The sequence below is a fragment of the Aspergillus saccharolyticus genome (assembly GCF_003184585.1).
Source record: "Aspergillus saccharolyticus JOP 1030-1 unplaced genomic scaffold BP01scaffold_13, whole genome shotgun sequence".
NCBI classification, from domain to species: Eukaryota; Fungi; Ascomycota; class Eurotiomycetes; order Eurotiales; family Aspergillaceae; genus Aspergillus; species Aspergillus saccharolyticus.
The window spans coordinates 233,775-246,650 of NW_020290623.1; the positions used below are offsets into that span (position 1 = coordinate 233,775).

General features: G+C 50.0%; 1 protein-coding gene across 1 annotated transcript; it reads left to right on the plus strand.

Moving 5' to 3' along the window:
* The first annotated feature begins 10,285 nt into the window (after positions 1-10,285).
* Positions 10,286-12,141, plus strand: BP01DRAFT_356335 (GTP-binding protein Obg). The gene has a single exon (XM_025574922.1). It carries the CDS (start codon positions 10,433-10,435, stop codon positions 12,125-12,127), a length of 1,695 nt encoding a protein of 564 aa, XP_025431684.1. The 5' UTR covers positions 10,286-10,432; the 3' UTR covers positions 12,128-12,141.
* Positions 12,142-12,876: the final 735 nt, after the last annotated feature.

A 12,876-nucleotide genomic window follows, 5' to 3' on the forward strand; every position in this document is an offset into this window, starting at 1 on the left:
ACATTACCACAACCTTGAACAGTCCACCACTGCTGCAACAGGGAAATAGTGCCGTGCTGTGGATCTCATAGTGCCTGACTTAGCTTGGTTGAGATCGGAGGCCACGCGAGCCAGACGAGGATCAGGAGAAAAACAATGGAAGATTCAGGGCTGCAAGTAATTCTTTGACTACCATCGCGGTACGTATCTGTGCATAGCAGTGGGGCTTTTCATGATACGGACGATCGACCCTGAGCATCCACCGCCCTCTCCCCCAGGAGACGGGGAAATGGATGCTAGCGACGATGGACGGACAATAAAGCTTTTCATTCTGCTTCTCAACCGTTTTCTCATTTCGGTAAGAAAGGTTAATGCACGACGTCATTGTGCTTGAAAAAGACGATGACAAGCAGCAGCAAAAAGCCGGTCGGTAGGTAGTAGGTCGAAGGCCATTCATGACGGACAGCCAGAAAATCAGGGCCTAACCCAATTGAAAGAGTTTCTGGCTCTGACCGCTGGATTGATTCCCTTACTGTTGACTACCTAGTACTGTAATAGACCATCTGCACTCTCAATGCTTGTCCTGTCAGAGTCCGGAGAGTAGAAGGGTGAAATTAGAGGAGGTAGGTACCACGCGGAGGAAATGCAACCTAAACTTTGACCCTGGAAGCTTTGAGAGACTTCGAATACAATCCCAACTGGCAAACAAATGGGGGCAAAGCAGGGAGGCAGGTGATTTACCTTAGAAGAAGGTCTATGTGACAAGAGCAGCACTGACGATGACTAAGGTATATTACGCACTTCACTCACGCCATCGGAGATCTCCTATTCTAATCGCTGCGTACTGTGACCCCTACATTACCTTGCTCGTGAGGACATTCAGTCACATCATTGTATGTATGCAATTGCATCCAGCGCTGTGTTTCGGGACTTGCCCCTCTTCTTCCTCGTGCTTCTACTCGTTGAGAACACTCCAATACAACGGTGAGCTAAACTGCAATCAGTAATCTAGCGGTGTCAGCGTGACGTGCTTTTTGACGATGCACGCCGTTACCAGGAAAAATAATGGCTGATAGACTGTCAGCGGGCCGTCGGCATTCTAGCTCGAGTGACCACGATCGTGTCCATCTTGGCTACCATTCGGACTTTTCGGAAAGGAACATGTAATGGAATGGGAATGTCATCGCGACGCACCACACAGGAACTAGTCAACCTGGATGTGCTGCTGATGATCATGTGAGCCTAGTCCATCAGGTGTATGAAATATGATTTTCTCAGAAGCGATTGGATGATGGGAGGGAGACCCTGAGGGGTGCGGCATCAACCTAGATCGCGGGGGCCTGATGAAAGCCTGTCTGGCCATTGATACCGCTGAATCGCAGGGGGATGCTTTAGGAACAATGCGAGTGTGGTGCTGATGCTGATGCGCTGCAGGCGCAGTGAATAGCAGGCATAGATTATAGATTGGTTTAGTACATACTAGTTCTCCCTCCCCACCCGGCAGGGCATTAGCCATAGACTACGCTGGATAAGAGTCCGGAAGTAAGCGGTGAAGAGTCGAAGGAGGAGGGGCTTGCAGGCCGCCGGCCGTCTTGGGTATCGCCAAAGGATGATTGAGGACTACAACTGCATCAACTTGTCATCGCTTGTCCGAGGCGGGACAAGCAAGCTGCTTGCCAACGATCGGCCAATTTCCTTTTCTTTTCTCCCTTGCTGCTGTGTGCTTAATCTGACGCGAACTGTATCCCTCATAGGTCAGCTGAGGTTGGTTTCGAGATTGGGCAGAAAGCGGAACGCTGCCGCTACTGCCAGTAGGTGAGTCTTCTTGTTGCTATTGCTGTTCCTCGAGTCATGCCGGTCACAACCGTGCTCAACATGAGGGACCCTTGTCCATTGTGCAGACAAGACAGGGCAGAGTGGAAAACATACGGTGAGCCGGCCAGCAGCATCACCTGATCTGATACCCAGCAATCCCAGCCCCTCCTCCCCCACGAGACGGGGTAGTTGGCAAGCAATCTTCGGGAAGTGTTCTACCGCTTTGACAGCTGGGCCAGGATCCTCATTTCATGCAAGGTAGCTTGATTGCTACCGACTGATTTTCGCACTGGCGGGGCATTGGGCTGCCCCGCGGTACATGACCGTGAGTGCGGTGTACAGAAGAGCGTCTGGTAGGAACCAGGGCTGTTGAATGAGAACTGGAACATCAGCCCATCAAGGGACCTTTGCCTACGAGTGACTCGGAGTGATCTTACTCTTTTGGCACTCTACTCTTGGTTATTTCTTGCTTGTCTGCTTGCTTGCCAGTCTGCTTGCTCACTGCATGTTGTCACTTCTACCCATCTATTCTCTCTGCCTTTGGTCAACCGCCATGTTCCTCAAGTCTAGCGAGGTAGGATCTGCCCCTCATACCTCAAACAGCCTACGTATCTTCTTAACCCTAAAGGGGCCGCTTCGCCTGTTAGGTTTTTCTGATGGACTTTCTCATGTCTCGTGCTAATCTCCGATTCGCTTCAGATGCTGCAACGGTTCCCTATCTCCTTAAGAGAGAGGAAACGGTCTCGGAATAACCTATTGTTCTCGTTCTGCCCTCCTGCCGACGCAGCAAGAGTCTTGTGGTCGCTTTCAAGAACTATCATAAATTGTCAATTTTGTCATATCGCACCTTCTCTGCCCAATAGGCCGAAAAGACGTCGACACAGTAGTTGTGCTACAATGTCAACCAAACTAGAATCAGCTCGAAGGAGACAAGCCACCCGCGGTGGATCAACTTATAGGCGCATTTCGCGCCCCAGAATGTCGGGTCCGCCGTCGAGGGTTAATGACACTAGATAAGTTATGACACCCACAGTTCTGCATCCCACACGGCCATTTTCCGCTAGCAGGTTCGGGTCTGCGGAACCTCGTCCCTGGTGTATGTATGTACTCCGTACGTTATACATACCTGATACGTACGGACCAACTGCCTCTACTTTATTTTGTTCTTAGATTTCCCGACTGCGGAGTCCCACATTGACTCCATGACTTTTTGTCTTTATCCGTCCTAATATAGTCCCGAAGGTCTCAATTACGTCTCAGCCTACAAGGACGTCACTTTTCATTGGCGGTCTGCAACCACACATTGAGATCACCCGACGTTGTCAGCTCCCGTCTATCTCATGTCGGTAACTGTCGGTGTATGCGGTGCGCGGAAGTTTAGTTGGTGTTGGTGTAGTTAGTGGGTTTCAGGATATTTGGAAGGCCATCCACCCCCGCCCCTCGCCTCCCCATTGAATAAAACGCCGTGCAAGGTATGGATCAATGAGCAAGCATATGTATCGAATCCTTCTAGAATCCGCTATGGGAGGGTCCCTCCTCCCCCCCTCCATCTCTTCCAAGGGTCGCCGCATAAGTGGTCCCTCGGTCATACCACCGCCTCAGGCACCCGATTAAATGAAGCACTATGTAGGTAAAGATCCGTCGGTCGGTTCAAGACCTGTGAGGACGGGTGTGGCGGGTCAATCGTTTGAGTTAACCTTGTTTCTGCCTCTGGGATTCTCCCTTCGGCTAAGTTAGGCTACTCTTTTTTCCCGGACTTTCATCGCCGACATCTATCTATCTATTATTATCACGAGAACGTGGTCATTGTAATCAGAATCCACCATGACTGCGTGACTCGCATCGTCACGGGGAGATAGAGAAGGCGGTCTACATATCAGTGATGGCGGCTGGGGGCCAAGTACTGTACCTAGTACAGTGTTAGTGCTCAAGAGTTCCCTTACCACTACCCGCGAGCTCCCGCTCAAAGAAGACCGTCCTTGATTTTCCATGTAGTATATGATTACAATTAGCTAATATACAAGCATGACGCGCGAGAGTCTTCTGGGTGTGATCGAGTTTGTCTTCGGTTGCAACCATACAAATCCGGAGAAAGGACTTTTTCTTTCTCAATTGAAACAAAGAAAAGTGGGGGGAGAAAGAGAGAATTTGGCAAAAGAAAAAAAAAAAAAAAAAGCTCCAACGGAAATTTAGCGGCGGGGAAAAAAGGATTGACAATGAGAAAGGAGGCCAAAAGTACTGCCCGAGTGGCCCACATGCTTGTAATTCACCCCATGGACTACGTCTAAATTAATTACTACACCATTAACTCCCTCCCAATCAGGTGGCCAGTCTTTTGGGAAACTCGTTACAATCGCAAATCAGAACTGTCAGATATATACACGGCACATTAGTGTTGCCTCAGCCCAAGGAAACGAAGTACCGGAAGCCGCCGTACCTTGCTTGAACCATGGGTATTTCGACAATGGAACCGGCTCGTGTTCCCCGGACCAATGAACATGAAACTGACAGGAATTCCGGATGGCAATAGATTAGTTAGTAATTCTGTACGGAGGGCGGAGGGAGTAGGATGATTTGAAACATAAGATTCTGGCCCAGAGGGCAACTCAATTAGGGAAAAGAAAAGAAAAAAAGATAGTACACAGTACCCGGAGTATAATCAGAAACTTCTTTCACAGTGGTCCACCCCCAGTCACCATACTCGGGAAATCCGGTTTTCTCTGTGTGATTCACATGATATTATTCGTTGCCCGGAAATCACATACTTTGGTATTTTCACTCGCATATTTCACCTTAAGTTCAAAGTACTAGACGGGCTGTACTTTTGATATGGGCTATTCTCTGACTGGATCTAAACTACCCAGTTGTCTAGGTAATGTGCCACGATGGCTTGGATATGAGTATGGAGTAGATCGCAACGAGGTGAGCAGAAGAGGGGCTGGACAACACTGATCCGAGTCTACTCCATACATATTGCCGATATCCATGGAATGTTCAAGCAGTGCATTGAGGTTGGTGAACGAGACTAGTTTGATGGGCGGCAGCCAGACGGGATGGATGGTTGTTCCTTCACGGGTTGACTTCACCGTGTAATTTACTCCGTACACCACGCTCAACCAATCTTCTCCGTATAGTATCAGCTGTAGGGCACTGCGGATTTAGAGAGTTGGCAGCGTACACCCATACATCTCCCTCGCATGTCTCCTCCGAGTATCACCACATCCCAGGGAGGCCGTGTCCAAGTTTGGTAGGTGCGTCTTCCGCCCTAAGAAATGAAAGAGATTTTCGGCCCGAATTACGTCGAAGATCACTCAATGCCGAAGTCAGAAGTGTCAGGGTATGACCGGCAACGAAGCATGTCTCTTTACTACTCCGTACCGTACACCATTCCTGAGCCATCTGGTTGAGACTTTTAGGTCTCAATGCTATGTAGTCTGGGTTAGCCGTATTGGTGAGATAGGTCATACGTCAGAATTTTCGCAACTGGAGACTGATGTGGACCAGCGGCAGTAAGGACAAGGCATCTATCTTCTTTCCACCTGGGCTCTCCCAAGCAAAGCCACAGTCTCGATGCAAATGCATCCCTTGGGTGGCGACCTTTGCGTCAAGGTAGCGGGAGACATGAAGGATTGGGACTTTCTTACTCCAACGGAAGTTGGGATCCGGTGCCGCGGCGACGGATAACGATCGAGGATGGATGGGTCTGTTCACCAGTCCAAAAAGAACATCCATCACTTATGGGGTCATTCGGATCGATGATTGATCGACTTTCGTTCTTGTTTTGGTTTCATTATTATCCTGTTTCATTTTATTTGTAATCATTATTTCTCTTCCCGCCATTTGACTTTCTTACAGGCCACGCACTAGTTGGTCTTTAGCCCCATTTTAGAACCATTTCTTGCCGGCCCGGGGGGGGAAGAGGGGGGGGAGCCGGAGAGGGTGTCAGCTTTCGATCATGTGAGCTGTGAGCTGCAGGGGAAAGCGAATCCTCCCCCTTCCGGCGGTACCAGGAACGCAATCCCATTCGTTCAGCTCTCTTGATTTGGCTTGTAAACCCTCCCCACTGCGGAGCCTCAGGCCTGTTCGAACGGTGGCTTTCCAACTGTGCATATCAACTTACCAAGGAAGGTGGCAAGAGAGGCTGAGGCATGAATGGGATGTATCATCATTAGTGATTTATCAGCGGGGAAAAGAGAAAAAAGAGGGTGGAAGGAGGGAAGCAAACAAACTAAAGTACAAGACCAAGGTACATATGTAGACTAGGTAAGCAGTAATTGCAGACATCACGTATCCACCTACCCTTGGAGTTTCTATTGATTGACTGCATGTTCAATCCCTGACAGGGATTTTCCTCTCATAGTCTTCCGAAATCCTTGCTGCGACTTGTAACACTGAGTGTGTCCTTTTTGTGTGGCATGTCAGCAATCTACTCTCGCGCCTTGGGAGAACAAAGAACATGACTCTAAAATTGCATGACAGCCGTGCTACTGCTGCAGCATTCACAGCTTAAAGACCAATGGCATTGTCATACAAGTGGCTCTGTGTGAACGTCGACTCATCGTCCACCAGCTCTATCCAGGCGATGGACCAGTGTCGCGTCTAGATTCGCTGTCGATCGGCTACTTGCTCCCGCAATGCAACGGTACATCTGTAATGCTGCGCTTGTAGCGGAGGCATCCTTGAATCAGCTGCTGTCACAGCTTGGCTCCTTCTAAGTTCCTAGCCTGTTCAACCCTTTCCAGGTACTGGGAGCGACTCAAGAATTGCTGATAACAGCGTAGGATGGTAAAATTTACGTCAGCCATGAGTGGAAGACATGACGCCGACAGCTCCCCTACCCAAGCCGTGAGCCCGAGGGACTGGGTTAACCTAAGAACTGCATACATGCAGGTGTGCCTGCACGTACAGTACGTAGACCATGCTCGAATGTTTCATCTTTCGCCTTATTTTGGTGGCCAGCATCTGTGTCGACCCACCACGGCCGATCGATTACAAGCACCCTACTGCTGTTCATGTATGAAGCATTCGGTATCCAGGGCATTGAGTTACACGGCCTTGTAGCAGACCACTACGGGACTTCAACGGAAGAGCCCACCTGACTTATGGAGTATGCTGCTTAACCAGGTACCTCGACCTAAGCTTGAGTAGTACTTTCTCAACCTTTTACCTATCTCGGTAATTGCTCTTTCGTTCTTCTCGTCAAAGCAGACGTCAGAGACAGTTGAGCCCAGTTAACACGCATGCCTTGGGCATCAGGGTGTCTCCTTCACCTGTTGCATGACGGCACAACTCGTTCGATGGATGGACGTACATGCGCAAGTGTCATGTGATATAATATCACGTGCTCGCCAATACAGGGGAGCTCGTCACCCGGAACTCGCGGGACCATGTGAAGTTCGACATCCCCAGCCAGTCTATTTTGACATCAGGCCCGAGTACAGCTCAGTAAAATGGCCATACAGGATGTTCTATCAGCCGCCTTCCAACGAGCCCAATCATCACAGCATAGAAACGTCGACTTTCAGCGTCGGGTCCCTAGGCTATTCCAATTTCCATCAAGCAACTTCGCCTTGATGTCTGACCAAGTAAACCGGGTCAGACGATGAATAAGAACAAACAAAGACAATATGTGCGTTGTCGTCTTGATCGAGAACAATAAGCAGCCTTGACTACCAGCCAGACAAAGAAATCGGGTTCATCTTCGCTAGTCTTCGTAATACATGCAGTCGCGATGCAGATGCAACCGCCTTGGTCAACGATCTACCCAGACATCTTTGCCTTGACGAGTTGACATTTGCCCATATCGATATGCACGGGTTGCTCTACCATCCGAGAGCCAAGGCTCTGGAGTTTGATGGTTTTAAAATAGACATCCCCACTTATCCTGGGACTCGAGGTGGATGATCAGACACATATCGGATACACGTCAAATGAGATGATAGTAACGGAGTAGTTATCATTGAACGCTGAAGCGTACTGGTACGGAGCTACGGATCATCTGCATCTAGATCAGAGCTGATAAGCCAGTCTAGGCTCAATCGGACAGAAAGAGAAGCCGATCGCTCGGGGAACAGTCTAGACAAAAGTACCTGGTGAACGGATCGGGGTCCCTTCATTCGCCCTCCAAAGTCCCTTCCAAGAAGTCTCCTAAGGTACCTTTCTACTTTTGGTTAGGTAGATACCTTTGCCAGGAAATTCCGGTCCGGAATGGAACGAAGGCTTAATCATGGCGTGCTGAAACTGGCTCATCTTGACTGGCATTGAGAGAAAACCACAGGATCGTAGTAGTAACTATTACTCCGGGCTCCGGATCTCCTATAATGACTGTACCTACTCCGATGCGCCGTACTGCAGTTCAAGACTCCACTCTCTCAATACATAGATTGACCGGTTATCACTCGTCCTTGCGCATCTGCTACAGATTGGCATTGGGCGGGCGAGTTATCCGCCCTCAAGCGAATGGTGTTTTGTATGGATTTCTTGTTGAACAGGTGAAATGCAAAGTTGGATCTGGTAGTCATGACATCTTGAAATCCTCATCATGGGGTTTGGCTTCATGATAGGTCCATCGATAGATGGATGGACATGGGGGATTGGCGGGAGGCCCATCCCCTTTTCTTAGTCCTCCCCTGCTAAAGCTCGATTGAAGGATGAATCCTTCTGTCTTTCCCTCCCTATCACTGCCTTCCAACCCCCACCTTGCTGCGGTCGCCGCATAGAGGTTTCTTTCAAGTTTCTTATCTGTGCAGTGCTATTCACTTGTCCCGCCGTTCTAGGCTACTTATTGGCTCCAGTAAAATATGACACGTCCACGGCCGCGGCCCACTCGCCGCGCTCCACAATGTAATTGTCGCTTGTTTGCCACTCCGGGGAACGGTCCAGATTCCAGGAAAAGAAGACGAGATTGTCCTCATTACGCCCTCACCAACCAATGCGAGAATCTTATGGATCCTTACCCTCTGTGCAGCATACATGTGGCTTGGTTGCTATGGTGCCAAAGATCGGGTCTGTCACAGGGCACTACTGATTCGAATCCATCCTTTGAAGAGGATTTACCCAGAGCGCTATTCGCGCGCGCATTCTTGCGTCCTCAGTGCTTGTAGAGATTATGTCATTCCACATAGCCGTCATTGAGTTGCCATCCAGCTGTGCTGAATGCTTACTCGGTGAGAACAATCAAGTGAAGCTGGCATTGAATCAGGAGACTGGGCTCAGCTCGTTGAACTCCATGACGATACGGTAGGGCTTGGCTTCGTGGATTTCGTGGGTTCCAATCAAGCTCCCTTTGCAGGCTCTCATCTCCAATTGTCGGGAAACAAGGCCCATAGCTGACTTGCGTATTCTCAAGCCACAGGCTTCCCTACTCGCGTTTTCAGCTCTTTCGGTCACTGCATCACTCGGATGTTATCCGCGAGTTCTAGATGGCTGGCTGGAAGCGCTCTACGAGGACCTAGGGAAGGCCTAGTTCTCGTTGACCGGCGGCATCTCTGCCTGAAGGTATAATGAGCGAGATTTACTTATCCCTCCCTTTTCAAATACCTAGCTAGAGGCATGCATACCATTACCGGTCAATGATGCTTTAGGAGTCTGGCACCTGTGGACCACCTTTTACGACCACGGCTTGCATCCGAATGTCCCAGCAGCTAGCCGCATAAATGCCTCCTGGAGACGGTGTACAGGCTAGACATGCTGACTCGCATAGTCTGCCTTGATGCTGCGCGAAGGCACCGTCTCCGGTCCATATTTCTGACAAATTCTTTGAGGCCGGTTTCCTGCCTAGCAATTCGTGTTGGAATTCCCCCCGCAGCTACTGTCGAAATGCGAATACCTTGGAAGATGAGTTGTGCTAATCTTGCAAATCAAGCAGCCTTCTCAGTTGGGGCTTCCGTTTGTCATCTTCTGCGTAGGTATGCGCACCGGAAGTCGTCTTCTTTTTCCGAGTCCAGGCATGTCGAAGGCCAGATCGGGTCTGCGGCAATTTCTTGGTGTCAGTCATATTGGGATAACGGAGGCTTGATCAAACATGCGCAAAGAATGGCGGTATTGACATCTTCGATACTGAAGGCAACGTCCCAAAGGGGTTGAACGAAGTAGGTTATTTGGTCGATTACTGTTCCGCCGAGTGCACAGCAACCCGCGGTGCAATACATATACTTAGTACTGCTTATCACAGCTTAAGCATTTCGCACCTGATAACGTGATGACTGGTGGGTTGCATGTGGGTTAAATGCTACCAGGCTAGGCTCTAGCCTCAGTTAGATGTAGGATAAAGTTTCAAGAACGATGCCATACGATAAGGTTGTAGATATGCTGCCACTAATTTGATCAGGTTGTTTGTGAAGCTCGGAAGCCCAAGGCATAATAGTAAAATAAGCCAAAGTGGAAAAAACTGCAGGCAGATCTTATCATCATGTGTAGATAAGATCACATGACCGATAGTTTTCCTGCCTGCGACACTGAAGTCATAGGCATCATTTGCCATCTCGAAGCACGCATCACAAATTTCTGACTGGAGCGATACTCCCAAAAACGAAAGAGAGAATGCGTCTTGACTGACCACACCATTCTTTTTGGGACAGAAGTGTGAATTGCTCATCCGATGATGAACAATCTCCACTAATACTTTCAAACGCACATCATGGCCGCTCAACGGACATGCTTCCTACGCTCGTTCCCCCTTCAGCGCATCCAGCGGTCGGGCGGGCTTCATCAGACATCCATAGCATCAGTTCACGTCCTCAAGAATTCTCAAAGACTCAATAGCACCGACGCTGAGACACGGCGACCCGTCAGCCAAGCAACCGCGCCCGACCAGCAACCTATCGAAACCTCGCATCTCAATCCCACACCTGACGATTACTCTCGGTTTATATTCCAAGACAAGTGCCGCTCGACGATATGGTCTGGCTCAGGTGGTGACGGATGCGTCTCGTTTCTGCGCGAAAAGTATATCGAGGAGGGCCCACCGAACGGTGGCGACGGCGGCAGCGGTGGGAGCATCTACATTCAGGCCGTTGAAGGCTTAACCAGCTTACACAAACTCGCCCGGCGAGGCGTCATCAAGGCGGGACGAGGCAGAAATGGACAGGGGAAAAGCAGGGGCGGCAAACGCGGCGAGGACGTGCTTCTTCAGGTCCCTGTTGGCACCGTTGTGCGAGAGGTCGATCGGTACGACCCGGTTGCGGAGGAGGAACTACGTCACCGGCACGAGCGAATGAAAGGCTCTGAAGCCGAGGAAGAGGAGGATTTCGGCATAGCATCTATTCGCCGCGATCGCTGGGTTCTGTACCCGGGAGCCAATCCGTCCGATTACTTGACTACGGTGTTTCCGAAGAGCGCGCCGCGGCGGCAGCACATCGCCTCCCTGGAGCCTAAACAGCCCATCAATCTCGACCTTTCACAGCATATGGATAAGCCGATTCTGCTTTCGGCAGGTGGTGTAGGAGGATTAGGCAACCCGCACTTTGCGCACCGCTCAATGAGCCGACCAAAGTTCGCGTCCAGGGGTGAAGGCGGCAAGCGTCTGGAGCTCGAGTTCGAACTCAAGCTCCTGGCGGATGTTGGTCTTGTTGGGAAGCCCAATGCTGGCAAGAGCACTTTGCTGCGTTCCTTGACCAACAGTCGCACTCGGGTTGGCAATTGGGAATTCACGACCCTTGAGCCAAACATCGGGACGGTTGTCATCGACAACCACAAGGGGAGGCCCTTGGTTGAATTGGAGGGCAGGACACCGCGGACGAACTTTACCATTGCTGATATTCCGGGTCTGGTTGAGGGCGCTCATCTTGATCGTGGCCTGGGCTTGGGTTTCTTACGGCACATCGAGCGAGCCGGCATCCTTGCTTTTGTTGTCGACCTCAGCGCCGGCGATCCTATTCAAGGTCTTAAGAATCTTTGGATTGAGCTCGGTGAATACCAACGACTTCGTGAAGCGGAACATGATTTGAAAATCCAGAATCTTGCATGGCCTCCGCCGGTAGATGAGCTACCGGATTTCTTCACAGAGGAAGAAGCGCCAGAACCTACCTGGGTGGCCCCTGATTCAAGCCCCGCCAATTCAAAGCAAGGGTTCGAGCCCCTTCCGGAGCTCAAAATGCCACCGATCCATACCAAGCCTTGGTTTGTTGTGGCTACAAAAGCGGACCTTCCAGAAACGCAGGAGCGATTCCAGGCGCTTCGAGAATACCTTGTTGCCGTCGAAGAGGGAGAAGCTGATCACCCGGGTGGACTGCAAGAAGGATGGAAAGAGAGAGTCTGCGCTGTCCCTGTTAGCGCTATCAAGGGCGAAGGTGTTAGTCGCATTCCCCGGCTAGTAATGGAGCTTCTGGGTTAAATATAAATTGACAGAGTGTCATAAATGTATATTATTAGAATTAAACAAAAGCATAGAAGGCCAATCGGCCGAAGGCATGTATGTACACTATAACATAGTAATAATGCGAATGGAAGCTCTCCTCGTCAAATACGCTTTGTTTCTTGCTTGTGAGCTCTTTGTCGCCAGCGATTAACTTGATTATGCTTGAATATACAAGCAAAGTACTCAAAGGTGTACATACGACAGTTTCCAGTTTAGTTGTTGTGTTGAGCGTCCTCCACATGACGTTGGGCAACCAATCCATAATAGAGTGAAAAAAGGGAAGTTGCGGGAAACTGTGTCTGTCAACATCGCCCGTCGAACCACCACGGGGGGACTTCCAACAAATAAATCATCACTTTTACCAGCAATTTCTTCTATCCTTCATCTTGACCACCAATATCTTTACTCGGGAATATACATCACTCTTAGGTGCCATGAGCCTCCCACTCCCCAAAGTCATCTACCAAGCAATCTCAACTATCCGAAGAGTGGATGAGAACGATCCAATTTCGAGATGCCGTGAGGGTCAGTCGGGGGAGATCGTCAAGCTCCTATCACTGAACCCTGAAGCAGCCATCAAGGAAGCACATTCGAATCTGCATGTCTTCCCATTCAATGAAGTAGACGCGTGCTGGCGTCGTCTCTACACGGACGCCAGCATTCTGAAGGCCTGCCTCAATGTCTGCGACAATTTATTATACCCTGACATGACTGATCTGGATGAA